Source organism: Phytophthora ramorum, assembly GCF_020800215.1.
Source record: "Phytophthora ramorum isolate Pr-102 chromosome Unknown Phyram_PR-102_s0001, whole genome shotgun sequence".
NCBI lineage: Eukaryota > Oomycota > Peronosporomycetes > Peronosporales > Peronosporaceae > Phytophthora > Phytophthora ramorum.
This window is the reverse complement of record NW_027150647.1, coordinates 4421110-4434214: the sequence shown is the minus strand read 5'-3', so window position 1 is coordinate 4434214 and position 13105 is coordinate 4421110. Positions and strand designations below refer to the sequence as shown.

General features: G+C 54.8%; 8 protein-coding genes across 8 annotated transcripts; 5 read left to right on the top strand and 3 right to left on the bottom strand.

Annotated features, from left to right (window-relative positions):
• Positions 1–137: 137 nt before the first annotated feature.
• KRP23_1124 (uncharacterized protein) lies at positions 138–617 on the top strand (the record flags this gene model as incomplete). The annotated part of the gene is made up of 1 exon (XM_067881585.1): positions 138–617. The coding sequence occupies one exon, from the start codon at positions 138–140 to the stop codon at positions 615–617; it is 480 nt and encodes a 159-aa protein (XP_067751692.1).
• Positions 618–800: 183 nt separating this feature from the next.
• On the bottom strand, positions 801–2142 carry KRP23_1123 (Purple acid phosphatase 4; the record flags this gene model as incomplete). Its single annotated transcript, XM_067881574.1, has 3 exons — positions 801–1470; positions 1563–1649; positions 1715–2142. 3 exons carry the CDS (start codon positions 2140–2142, stop codon positions 801–803), a joined length of 1185 nt encoding a protein of 394 aa, XP_067751691.1.
• A 215-nt stretch (positions 2143–2357) lies between these two features.
• KRP23_1122 (3-deoxy-manno-octulosonate cytidylyltransferase) lies at positions 2358–3181 on the top strand (the record flags this gene model as incomplete). The annotated part of the gene is made up of 2 exons (XM_067881563.1): positions 2358–2821; positions 2893–3181. The coding sequence occupies 2 exons, from the start codon at positions 2358–2360 to the stop codon at positions 3179–3181; spliced, it is 753 nt and encodes a 250-aa protein (XP_067751690.1).
• Positions 3182–3913: 732 nt separating this feature from the next.
• Positions 3914–6224, top strand: KRP23_1121 (Sodium/hydrogen exchanger 8; the record flags this gene model as incomplete). Its single annotated transcript, XM_067881550.1, has 8 exons — positions 3914–4165; positions 4238–4270; positions 4336–4379; positions 4450–4498; positions 4593–4854; positions 4930–5630; positions 5707–5786; positions 5855–6224. The coding sequence occupies 8 exons, from the start codon at positions 3914–3916 to the stop codon at positions 6222–6224; spliced, it is 1791 nt and encodes a 596-aa protein (XP_067751689.1).
• Positions 6225–6337: 113 nt separating this feature from the next.
• On the top strand, positions 6338–7021 carry KRP23_1120 (Chromatin modification-related protein MEAF6; the record flags this gene model as incomplete). Its single annotated transcript, XM_067881539.1, has 1 exon — positions 6338–7021. One exon carries the CDS (start codon positions 6338–6340, stop codon positions 7019–7021), a length of 684 nt encoding a protein of 227 aa, XP_067751688.1.
• A 246-nt stretch (positions 7022–7267) lies between these two features.
• On the bottom strand, positions 7268–10308 carry KRP23_1119 (uncharacterized protein; the record flags this gene model as incomplete). The annotated part of the gene is made up of 4 exons (XM_067881528.1): positions 7268–7345; positions 7429–7488; positions 7561–9442; positions 9512–10308. The coding sequence occupies 4 exons, from the start codon at positions 10306–10308 to the stop codon at positions 7268–7270; spliced, it is 2817 nt and encodes a 938-aa protein (XP_067751687.1).
• A 1012-nt stretch (positions 10309–11320) lies between these two features.
• Positions 11321–12468, top strand: KRP23_1118 (uncharacterized protein; the record flags this gene model as incomplete). Its single annotated transcript, XM_067881517.1, has 2 exons — positions 11321–11640; positions 11697–12468. The coding sequence occupies 2 exons, from the start codon at positions 11321–11323 to the stop codon at positions 12466–12468; spliced, it is 1092 nt and encodes a 363-aa protein (XP_067751686.1).
• Positions 12469–12500: 32 nt separating this feature from the next.
• KRP23_1117 (uncharacterized protein) lies at positions 12501–12956 on the bottom strand (the record flags this gene model as incomplete). The annotated part of the gene is made up of 1 exon (XM_067881506.1): positions 12501–12956. The coding sequence occupies one exon, from the start codon at positions 12954–12956 to the stop codon at positions 12501–12503; it is 456 nt and encodes a 151-aa protein (XP_067751685.1).
• Between the last annotated feature and the right edge of the window lie 149 nt (positions 12957–13105).

The window sequence follows — 13105 nt, the reverse complement described above, 5'->3', positions numbered from 1 at the left end:
AAGAACAATTTAAATTTTTGAAAAAACCGTGTGCTCCACATAGATATCGAGTACAGAGAGGGGATGAGTAAGTCCGACGTATCTGGGATACGCAGCCATTTTGAACCGTCAATTAGCCTGTGAAGCGACTGCTGGCCATGGAGAACACCGCGCAAGCGCCGACGGCCGAGACCTCGGCGCTGCACTCCAACATCAAGAGCAAGGGCACCAACAGCTACTACTACGCGCACAAGAAGCGCCAGGACGTGGAGATCCACGAGTGGGACGGCCAAGCGGCGCCGCGGCTGCTCAAGACGCAGTCGCTGGCCTCGCAGCCCTTGGAGGTGACGGAGGCCATCGCCAACTACGCGTGGGCTGACGGCAAGAAGCGCGTGTCCGTGTACCTCAAACTACCGGGTATCGGCGCTCACAGCGAGGAGGACGAGTGCGTGGACTGGACAGCCACGAGCCTCACGGTCCAGATCAAGAACTACGAGGGCAAGACGCGTCTGCTCTCGGTGCCCAAGCTCTACGACGAGATCTCGGACGTTAAGACCAAGCGCAAGGAGGACCAGCTCGTGCTGCAGCTCATCAAGGCCAAGGAGTTCAGCTGGGCCTCGCTCAAGAAGGACGCTTAAACCGTCGGTGCGATCTCTTCACCCCGCCCGCTGTAGGTAATCCGAGAGCACGAAATGTACTTAGAACAGACGATGAGTGGCGTAGTTAGCGACGGGCGGCACAGCGCACAACACAAAATCTGGAAACCACGTTTTATCTGTCTTGGTGTTTTAGTGTCTTGTATCTAGCTAGCTCTGGGCACTTCATTCGTATCGCACGTCGGTGGCGTACAGGATCTCGCCAGCATCGTCCACAAGTTGAACACGGAAGTATGTCCTCGTCATGTGCACGGACATGAAGCCATGTGTCAAGGCCGCGTGCACGAGGTCCGGATTTGCACGCGCGTTCGGCTTCAACTCGTGGATTCGATAGCCGCCAGCACCCGAGATGAAATAGTTGCGGACCGAGCCGTCGGTGTCCACCTTACGGACATGCTGCATGCTATGATCGTGGCCGTTGAAGTAAGCGTGCACCTTGTACTTCTTCAGCATCGGGTCCAACATGTCGATCAGCTCAGGCGTGTCGGCGTTACCAGCGAAACTGTACACGCCCCAATGGCCCATCACAATCGTCCACATTTGCTCCACGCCTGACGGCTTGCCAGCACTCAACGTCTGCTCGATCCATTCGTACTGCGACTGTCTGGTCTTCACTGAGGACTGTTCGTTCATTCGGTCCGTGCAGCGAAAGTCTCGGGGCTCACGACCGCAGACCAAATCACAAGCGTCAATGACCACAAGTCGCATGATCGTCTTGGGTGCCACCGGACGATCGATCGAGTAGTATCTGCGCGGCATATACCACAACGAGTCCTTCTTCTCAGCGTACTGGAGCATTGCGTCGATTGATCCTTCACAGTCGTGGTTTCCGATTCTGTAGACGAACACGCATAGCACACAGTTTAACACCTCAAAAGTTTAAATTGAGTGAACGGAAACATGAAATGCAGCAAAACGTTGACGTACGTGACATACCACGGCACTTGCAGCTTGGGGTGCGTGTACATCTGCTCAAAGTTCGTCGAGAGCAACGGGTCATCGACAGATTCAATCCTACACACCGCCACCATGAAAAATACAGTCAATATCTCTCATCTCCCAGTAACCCTCACACTCACCCGTGGTCGTAAATCTGGTCTCCCGTCGCCAGCACAAATGCCGGAGCTGGATCCATCGTAGCAGTGAAGTTCTCCAGTGCCGACGCCACTTGGCGTTGGTTCTCGTCGCCCGTGCCAAAGTCCCCGAACGCGATAAAGTTCGTCTCCTCTGGGAATCCATCGAGAATGGAGGGCTGCACATTAAAATCCCTCACTTGGTTCGTCGTCTGTTTGGCAGGAGCTACGGCGCCAGTGTGCCAGAAGAAGAGCACGAAGATCATCCAGACGCCCAGCGACCCCAGCGCGATGAGCTTTACCCAGCGCTCATAGTTGTGCGCGCCATGGAATCCTGTACTCCACCCACCGTTGACGCGACGAACGGCCGAGTTCCGGTCCTTGCCGTCGTCGTGCTCCTCGCGCTTCCGCAGACCTGCCTCGAGCTGCATCATGCAACAAAGCGACGATAGTGAGTAGGTTACGGTTACGTTTTTCATTGATTGTATAATCGTATAGTCATGCACACTTTATTTCGCGAAAACATAAATAGAGACTTAAATACCTCTGTAATGCGATGTATTCGTAAGTAGAATATAAAAGCATAATACCGAAAATTACAGCATAACTGTACGTGGATCCACCACCAGCACCAGTAACTGCAGAGATAATGAAGGCGCTCGGCGTGATCCCGGCGCGATTGGGCTCCACGCGCTTCCCCGGGAAGCCTCTGGCCGAGTTCTTCGGCAAGACCATGATCGAGCACACATACGCGGCTGCGGTTGGCTCCAAGCTGCTATCGAAAGTGGTGGTGGCCAGCGACAGCGAACGCGTCCTGCGGGTTATCGAAGGCGTGGGCGGCGACACGGTGCTCACTGGGGCCTGCAACACGGGGACAGATCGCATCGTGCAGGCGCTGCATCTGATGGACCCCAAGGAGCTGAGCGAGTACGACGTTGTGGTGAATATTCAGGGCGACGAGCCTGGAGTGAACCCGAGACACATCGATTCGTGCATCAAAGCGCTGCGTGGAGCTGGAGCCGACAGCGTCATGAGCACACTGGCGACACCAATCTTCGACGAGCGAGAAGCACGCAGTCGGGATGTCGTCAAGTGCGTGGCTGACCGCACCGGGTACGAACAGCAATTGACAGATGGACATATGAGACTGTCTAACAGATTGTGTGGGATGTCTTCACTTGCAGCAACGCACTCTACTTCTCTCGAGCCATGATCCCGCACTCCAAGAGCGGTGAGTATTCTCCAGAGACGACGACCTATCTTCGCCATGTAGGACTCTACGCCTTCCGCAAGGACTTTTTGCTAGAGTTCCCATCGCTGCCTCCGTCAGACCTGGAGGAGTGCGAAGACCTCGAGCAGCTCCGCGTACTGGCTGCAGGCTACAGGATCCGACTAGTGGAAGTCGACTCGACGCTCCCAGGCGTCGACACTCGCGCTGACCTCGAGCACCTCAAGGCGCGATGGCCTCAGTAGACCTGCTATGACCGTACGTGGGAACGATCTCGCTCACATCGTCGGCAGTAGATAATGTGTTCCAGCCTGCGGCTCGTGCTCTTGTAAAACAGCAAGAGCAGATCACGCAGCATGTGCGGCAGCTTCTGGGCATCACTAGAATCTTTTTGTGCAGCCACTCTCGCAACATACTTTGCCGAGTATCGAGCGAGAGAAGCCATGGTCGTTCGCCCATGTCGGAGCGCGCATGAGCGCCTATGATAACCGAGGGCGCGGTACTAACCAACGGCAGTTCCTCACACAGACTCGAGTTCTTTCTGCCATCTTGATGCAGACAACACCACGTCCGACATGAATATGATGTACCGATAGGATTCCTCGTCTTTGTAGTATCATGGCGTGTTGCGGAGGTCCTTTGTTGCACGGCCCTAGCTCCATGAAGCCCATTTCCATGAGCACTTCGACCAGAGAACCACGGTACTGGTCATGGCACTCAATTTGCCAGCTATCTGCAAACAAAATCCTGTCACAGCACGGTCACCAACACCCGCCTCAAAGATGTCGGTTCACTGCAAAAGAGCCACTTCGATGGAAAATGTATCCATTTCTAAACGATTGCTCTATTTAATACAAACACCGAGTGATACGAATCGCACTTTGTCGTGCTGGGTAAGTGTCCGGTCATTGTGTCCCATACATCACGCCGGTCTGATCCTGCATCCACATTTGCCTATTCGGACGACTAGAGAAGCCATGGGGGACGACTGGGAGCCTGAATTCGCCGGCTCGGCCACGGGCAACGCCGTACTGGACGCGGCGCGCGGGGTTACGGGGTCGGGCGCCGCATCCAAGCAGGAGCAGGGCGGCACCGAGTGGACGCGGATGGAGCTGTGCGTCATCGCCAGTCTGCAGCTCGTGCTGGTGCTCGTGGCCTACCGCTTGGACCGCTCGCAGCACCCCGTGCTCATCTCGGAGTCCGCCGTTGCCATCCTCTTCGGCGTATTGGTGAGATGTACATGCGACAAAAGACAGATTAAAAGGTCCGGACTGACCATTGATGGGGTTTCTGTTGTGTAGTTTGGAGTCGGTGTGCTGGTCTTCTACCCTATGGTATGTCGACGGCGATTCGAAGACTCTGTCCGGTGGGTCGTAGACTAATACGACTATTGCTGTAGGAATCGCTGAACAACGGCATGGACCCCGAAGTGCTCTTCTACGCGTACGTTTCGCAGACTCAATCGGTGAATTTTGGGAAAGCGTCCAAACTGACAGATTTTGATATTCTGCAGACTGCTACCACCGATTATCCTGGAAGCTGGGTTCAACATGAAAAAGAGGGTATGCATGAAGTTAGATAGAGTTTGGTGGAACAGATTGGTAGCTCACCGCGATGTGCGACTTTTGTGTTATTTTGCTGTCTGATAAACGTCAGGGATTCTTCTCCAACTTCAATGCGATTATGCTGCTGGCTATCGTTGGAACGCTGGTTGCGACGTTCATTACGGGCGGTGTGCTGATTTGGCTGGGAGATATGGGGCTGATCACTAAATTGACGGCGGCGGAAGCGTACCTTTATGGAGCTCTGATTTCGGCGGTGGATCCGGTGGCTACGTTATCAGTGTTCAAGAAGAATGGTGTGCCGCCTCTGCTATTTAACCTCGTGTTTGGTGAAAGCATGCTGAACGACGGCGTTGGTAAGATATCACATTTAGGTCTTACTGGAGAACTTGCCTTGTGTTTACTAAATTGTTGCTGGTGTTGTGCTGCAGCCATCGTGTCTTTTACACTGTTCCAGGGCCTTATTCGAAATGGCATTACTGACGTCACGTTGAACGATGCGGGCATTATTATCATCAAGGTGTTTGGCATCGGCTTTGGTTCGGTGGGTCTGGCTGCAGTTGTGTGCTTTACGTCGGCTTTTTTGCTCAAGCAAGCTGACCCAGTCCTTCAACAGTACCCCTCCTACGAGATTTCTATCGTGCTGCTGTCGGCGTACTTGAGTTACGTGATTGCCGATCTCGTTGGAATGAGTGGTATCGTAGCGCTCTTCTTCTCGGGTGTCTTAATGAGCCACTACCACCTGTACAACATCGCTGATGAGAGCGCGACGGCGTTGAGGCATCTTTTGACCACGTCTTCTTTCATGGCAGAGAACTTCGTGTTCATTTACATGGGTATGAGCGTGGTTGCGTACTCAGGATATTTCACGTGGGATTGGGGATTTATTCTCGCGAACATGGTCGCTTGTATTTTGGGGCGCATGCTGAACGTGTTCCCAATGTGCATGCTTGCGAATCTCTGCCGAGCGGAAGACAGCAAGATCCCGTGGAGTCATATGGTGGTTGTCTGGTTTGCTGGGCTTCGTGGTGCGATCGCGTTCGCACTGGCACTCAACGTGTATACGCCCAACCGCATCCACGCAAGTGTGATTCAAAGCACGACACTTTTCACCGTCATGTTCACTACCCTGGTACGTTATTCGATCAAGTGTATCACGAATGAACACTATCTAACGTCTTGCTTGTGCTTGCTAATGTGACCTGTAGGTTTTCGGAATGGGCACAAGTCCAGTGCTGCGCTACTTCGGCTTGACAGCTACGCAGGAACAACAACGAGAGTTCGATGAGTATGTTCGTCCCTGCTTTGATACTGCTAAGTTACTAACACGAGTCTATGTGTATTTTGTTCGGGCAGCGAGGGTGCAAATGAACGCCTGCTTTCTGACGACGACGAGCACGACGCAGACACTTCGTTCCGTCCGATTGACCGTTCGGTTTCGCATCGCAACATCAGCGGCATCCACGGCGTCTGGGAGCGTCTCGATGAGAAGTACTTGAAGCCGATGTTCGGTGGTCGTCCGCGCGAGCAACCACATCAAGCGGAACTGTCTGCAACAGAGCTCAAGCGTGGAGCCGTGGCTTCCAGTCCCAGGAATCGCAGCCAGAATCAAAAAGACCAGCAAAGCTCCACGCTGTCACCACCCAAATCTCCGTCGTCCCCGACGCCGCACATGTCATTAGCTGAGATCGCGGAGAACCACGACGCCGCTGAGAACGTCGTGTAGGTAAAAGTGTAGTGTAGCCATGTCAATCTGGAATTCCAAATTCAAGAACTTCAGTTCGAAATGAAATTCTATCATCAGGCATATTCCTGGCGCAATACTTTCGAAGCGCATACATGAAAATGGAGACGGGCGGTGGCGTGTCTAACGAGATGATGGCGCTGTACGAGGTGCAGCGCCGCGCCCACGAGACCGTGTTGACTCTACAAGCGCAGATCGAGGAGGAGGAGGCTGTGTACCTGGAGGAGACACCGCACGGCAACATCATCCGCGGCTGGGACGGCTTCATCGACTCGAAGCAGTCGCGCAAGGACGCCAACCCCAAGAAGCTCAAGCCGTACGTGGAGTCGGAGCATCTCTTCTCGAACTGCTGCTTCTACGCCAGTATGGCAGGCGAGCCGAGCTTCGACCAGGTGGACATCTACGGCACGACCAAGGACGAGAGCTCCAGTCGACGCAAGCTCACAGTCACGCTGTCCGTGGGGAAGGGGGCGGGAGCCATCAGCGGTGTGGTGGACACCTCCGCTGCACACAGCACACACGCAGCTTATAGAGGAGGGAAGGGGGCCTTGGTGCAGAAGACTGCAAAGACTGCTACACATCCAGCTACAGGAAAAGGAACCGCAGCGACAAGCTCCCAACACAGCTCCAAGCTCAAGAAGCGGAAGAGGGAGGCAGGAGATGTCGCTATTTCTTCTGCGAAGGCACATGAGACCGTGGCAGGAGGTCCGCAGCTTGCTGCAACTGCAGCGACGTCAGCGGCGCAGCCTCCTGCGAGTGACTTTCTTGATGTGCTCTAACCAGATAAGCAACTCGTTTCTTCTACGAAGTATCAAGAAACTGCAGCAGCGAACGCATGGCACAAAGGTCGACTAAAGTGTGCATGAGTCTTCTTCAGTCTTATAATAAACAGCGGAATCGGTGAACAGGTAGGACGTACGACGGACATCACATCGCACCAGCGCTCCCAGGTTGGCCTGTGGCTCGATGCTTTTGAGCTGCGTGTCGCTCTCCAAGAGAATAGATCAGGAGGGGTGGTGTTGCGCTCACTTGGATGCGTCAAAGGAAGCAAGCAACACTTCCAAGTCCTTGGTCGTCTGGCGGAAGAACCCGTCGTAGTTGAACTGTTATCGCAGTAAAGATCATAGTTATGAATCAGCAACCATACCTCAGCAACGTGTCTGGAAGTCACGGAGCGCAGGCTTACCTCAAAAATGTAATCCAGCTGCTGGGGTGGCACGGTGATGTCCGGGAACTTCGTGTAGCCCTGCGTCCCAAAACCAAGCAAACGTCAGTAACACGTCCGCACAAAACGAGCACACAATATACCACTACGCACCCTCAAACGGTCATTGACGGTGGTCACGGCCTCCACGGTGCCTTGAAGGCTCTGAAAGAGGTGCGAGATACTGTTCCAATGCAGATCCAGCTGCGACCTCAACTGCGTCATGTATTCGCCGTGCGAGAGGATGGCCTCTGAGGGCACGGGTGCAGCACCAAAACTGGTGGCAAGCGCATTGATTGAGTTGTACGCGTAGGCACCCATTCCAATAACGTCGTTCGACTCACGTTGCTGCGACAGCGGCAAAGCGAGAATGCCAGCCTTCATCTTGGAGCACTCCACAATTACCTGCTTGAAATTCACAAGCAGTGCGTCCATTTCGCTCTCAAAGTCGGACAGGTTCGCTTTCAAACGACGGTACACCAGAGTCATGCCCGGAATACTCTTCTCCTCATCGACAATACGACGCTGAAGCACCACGACGCAGCTCAGAATCGATCGAATGTGTTTCTTTAGGAGCTGGGATAGACGCGTGCGGTGCAGCCGCACACGAAGTAGCAGGTCACTTGAGCACGACACGCCAGTGATTTCGTAGATGGAGCACAACACGATGAACGCGTCAAAGTCGCCCTCATCGATCGATGAAGTATGGTACGACGTCCGCACACCCCACGAGAGCTGACCAATACGCTGGATCGACTGTCGAACGAGCAGCAGAGTGTCCAGCACACCACCCTGGGCGGCAGCGATATCAGCAGCTTCCCTAGCTGACGAAGATGACGACGGACCCTTCTCGATATCATCGTCTTCGTCTGTTTCAGAGTTCACTGGGCTGTTTTCGCCCTCCTTTGACGTCGGTGGTGTCTTGGCGCCTCCACCCCACGACACAAGACTCGAAAAGAATGACCCACTGTCCGAGCTTGACTGCTTCTTGGGTGCAGGAACGATAGCACGGTTTGCTACCACAAGCTGATTTTCCGCGTTGGCGTCATTCTCTGGGTTACCATCCTCAAGAAGCACGATTCGGTCTTCCTTGTCGCTATTCGAGGATGACACCTGTTTGCTACTACTCCTGTGAGCCGAACTCGATTCTGCCACGACAAGCGCGTTGCTCATGTCAGAAGGAGAGTCATCCTCGAGCAATTCGATCTTCGCTTGACCCTCCGGTTCCTCTTCTCCATTTTCTATCTGCATCTGCTTCCGTCCGTCTTCAATAAAGCCGCCACCTAGCGCAGCTGTGACATACCTGCAAATGGAGTTGTTTTCCTCCACCCACAAACCCGTCGCCTGTTTAAACTGTTTGTACATCTTTTGTACGTGCAGCGGGTCGGCGCTCGCGTACATCCGTTGAATGGGTTCCACACACGCACCAAAATCACGGGCCAGGTAACCTTCGAGTGGCAGTACCTTACTGAAGCTCCAACGCCACGCTTTCTCCTGGTTTGGTTTCAGGCGGTCAAGTTCGCGGACGCCAATACGCGTGAGTTGGCTCACCTCTTTGCTGATTTCAGTTTGCACTGCCTCCAGCGACTGCATCAATCGACGGACCTCCTCTCCTCCAGGCCCATACACAAGCAAATCGCCTCCGGGGCCGGCGAGCTGTCGCGCTTTACGACACGACACCAGTAGATCGGCCAGTAATTTCAGCAAGCCGTGCAGCTTGGTGAACGCATCGAACGTTTCCTCTCGGACCTCTTTGCGCAGAGCGACGACGCCCGCGTTACTCTGTTGCAGGAAATCCGACGGAGTAATCGCCACTTCGTTCGGGTTCGAGTTGCGTCTGAGCTGGCGCGTCAGCACTGTAGGCACCTGGGGGTTTGCTTCGGTATCGCAGAACACCGCTGTATGAGTCATCTCTTCCTCCTCCTCATTCGTCAAGAGCAGCGACGGCAGCGAGTCCTGGGGCGAGATGGCCGACTGGTTCTGCGGGAATAATTCTCTGTCAAGCACACCAAATCAGGATATTAGCATCTAAAATCTCCTTCCCACACCAGCATAGTATACGTACTTGAACGACGGTGTGGTGAGCAGCACCTCCAGCATCTGTCCCGACTTGCTGCCCATGGCGTCCTTCATGCCCGCGTGTTGCTGAGCCTGGAGGTTGCTGATCGTGCAGTCCGCCGGCGTATTGGGCGTGTTGCGCAGCACGTAGAAGAGGAACTGCACGCCATGCATGAGTCCGTCCGTGCCGCGCGCCTCGAGCGTGTGCAGCTGCTCTCTCGCCGACGAGTGGGCGCGCTCCGTCTCGATGGTGGGCAACACGCGCGTCTCGATCACGTTCCGCACGTCCTTGAGTGTGCCCAGCAGCGAGCGCTCGCCCGTCCCCGAGTGGAACAGCCCTTGCTGTCCGTGCTGCAGCCTCAGCACGTAGCTGTGTCGGCGGCGCACCTCGATCAGGATGGCTTCAGTGGTGCACGAGGCCGGCGCGAGCGTGCGCATGGCCCAGTCCTTGAACTCCTCGAGCAGCAGTGTGCGCGGGTCGTTGAGGTACCCGGAGAACGTGAAGGTGCGGTCGTACCGCTCCCGCTGGTACGCGCAGATGCTCGAGATGATGGCCTCCGCGGGGTTGCGCAGCAGCCCCACGACGTCCTGCATCTTGCGTAGGTACGAATTCTCGTCAAAGTCCGAGATGGTGGGGTTGTGCAGCGGGTAAAAGTTGTCGTCCATCTTGAGCGCCGTGGGGAGGTCCTCCTCGCTCACCTCCATGGCCTCGCAGTAGGCCTGGTGCACGTAGCGCATCTGGTCCATCTCGAGCTGCGAGTAGCTCTTGCTGAACGGGTTCAGCCGCAGCCCCCAGTTCGACATGGCAGGTTACGAGGAGAGAAGCGTTGGGCTCTTTAGGGTGCTGTATGCGACTGAGATCGGGTTCACCGTGCTTGCGCTTGCTTGCTGCGTGTAGGCGGCGTCGGCCGTTCCTTCTTCTCGCCTTCTCGGGCACTTCTGAGCAGAAATCTCAGTGTTTGTATGAGTGTCGTGAGAATTGATTATTGGGGAGATTGATAGAGGATAGAAGGGTAGCAAGTTCGAGAAAGGTATAGCTCACACAGTCGGGTTTTGCTTGCTGAACAGGGCAAAGCAAGTGGTGGTGCAGATCGGATGGCGGCTTTGACACGTGGAAGAGGCGGTTATGCGCTGTACTATGGTGGCAAGGGGACGCGGAGAAGGAGCCGATGGCATTGTTTGTGGCCGGAACTTCGTACAAAATCAACTATTTTTCAGTACCACGATGGCAGAGCAATGAAAATATGGCAACATCATCGTACATGTAGTATTAATACGCGCCGCTTCGCCAGTCTAAGACTCGTGAATAAAGTGTGCCAAGCATACCTGGCTCATCGTTTCCGCTGCTGGTCATTACGCAGGTTGAGTCTCTGCATGACCTCATTCACCACGTTACGAACGCCGTTACTCCCGACCTAGACAGGGCGAGTATAACCGTAAAGAGGGTTGAGATGATATGAAACGTATCCGCTCTTGTGGGTTCCGGCGTGGTTCAACGTCGCACAAATTGTCAGCTCGACTCCGCCGCCAATTGAACGCGACATGCTTGCTGCTGCATTGCGCACGATTTGAGGCGATTCCCACCGAACTGATCACCGGACAACGTGTTGTCAACCGCGCGACTGAAATGCCAGCCAAGTTGAATCTGCCCCCAGGACGCAAGATTCCCCATGGAGAAGCGGAATGCCACCAGCGGCAGAGACAGCTGACTGCCATCTCTGCAGTGTAGCCATCTCGGGTGCCGCTTCTCATGTTGAAGCTATCTTTGGCGGCGTCAATGCTGCTGGTGGTGGTGGAGTGATCCAGTGCATCGTCCATGGGCGGCGCTGTGGGGGTGCTACTCCCGCCAGAGCGGGTTGAGACGATTCAGCGCACCTCACATGCGGCCTTCCAGCATGGGCGAGTGGCGGCTGTGGTGGCGCACGTCGGACTCGTTCGTGTCATTCGCGTCGCGGAGAGATGGTACGCTGTCGTAGACCAGCACGTGATCTCGCGCGTGCATCGCGTCGTGGAGAAGCAGGTTGTGCGCCGCATTAACCTGCTGGCGGACCATATTGAGGTGTTGTCCAAGCTGTGGTTCGTCAAGAGCATCTCGACCACGTCCATCGCCGAGGCGTTCGACATCGATACGAAAGAGTGCGATGTATTGTCACTGCAGGACACAAGTTTGCCGATATTGACGTGTTTCACAGTGTTAGACAGGTACAAGTGAGCAAGCGCGACTACGAGGTGCACAACTGCGGACCAGAGCTGCTAGATGTGCCGTCCTGGAACAAAGTTGTCCAGGTGCTGGAGCTGCAGGACCCAGAGGCGATCGACTTCCTGCTGAACAAGTGCCGCTGGACAGTGTGGCAGCCGCCGACGTCCTGGCGCGTGAAGGTGGACCAAGTGTTCAACGTGACTCTCCACATCGCGGTGCGCCAAGAGGGCTTCCTCACGGGCGAAATCCGCGTGGTGCGTCTGCGTCTCGGCCGAAAGTGGGTCGGTGCGCACCACTTGAGCGAGAACATGGCCCACCCGATGAAAAGTCAGTGGCTGCACCGCGTGGACTACGAAGTTGGAGACCAAGCGCACACTGCCGAGAGCGAGTTCTTCCAGACTGTGAAGGATGCTTGGGACGACTATCTCGCGGAATTGGCTAAGCTGCCAAGTGAAGAGAACGACATGGAGGATACTGGAGAACCATTCCCTTACGACGAACAGGAGAAGCGGACATCGCTGCGGATACGGCACTTGCTGGACACGTCACTGGAAAACATTCTGAACGACCACCGAACGATGTTCCGACTACCGCATCAATACGAGCTGTGGCGCATGGAGCAAGAAGATGCACCCGAACACCGACAAGATTGCCTGGAAGACCGTATGGCCGAGCCTCTTCTCCACGGACCTATTGACGAGCTAATCGAACTGTACGAAGAAAAGGGCATGTCGGCTGAAGATGTCGATGTGCAGTGGTCATAGCAAATAGCATGTATTCATTTCTACGTGACGTATCATTGCTGTCTTTTGCCCTTTGGGAACTTGTCCAGCAGTAAAACAATCTGCTTCAACTCATATTTCTCCGCCGCCGCTAGGAACTGAACCTGCCCTACTTCGTGAGGGGTCAATTCACGCGGGGGTCGATCGTTCTTCAACGTCATCCCCTCTTTGATCAGCGTCGCGAGCTCCGCCACACCATAGTTGATGTTGAAGTTGTGCATCAGTCCGTCCTGAACCTGCTTGGCCAGCCCCCACCGCCGCTTCTCTCGTTGCTCCTCTTTAGCGTGAACATTCAACGTAGCAACCTCCTCCTCCGCCTCAATTCGCCATGGTGCGCCTCGTTCTCGACGATGAACATCCCCAGCCGTCGGATTGAACGGGATTTTGAGCTTCGAGGCCTTGCACAGCAACGCCATCGAGTCTCGATGCCCGGGACTCGACGCCAGATCTTCAGACTGCTCCAACTCCATTGCAACGTCCTCTATCAATTCGATACTGCTCGCAGCGGAGACGATGCCGGTATATTTTTATCTGGCACTTCAACACCATTTGAACTATTATCATGCACTAATCTGATACGCTACGGTAAGTTCGAGGAATGTAGTGACGACCATCACTT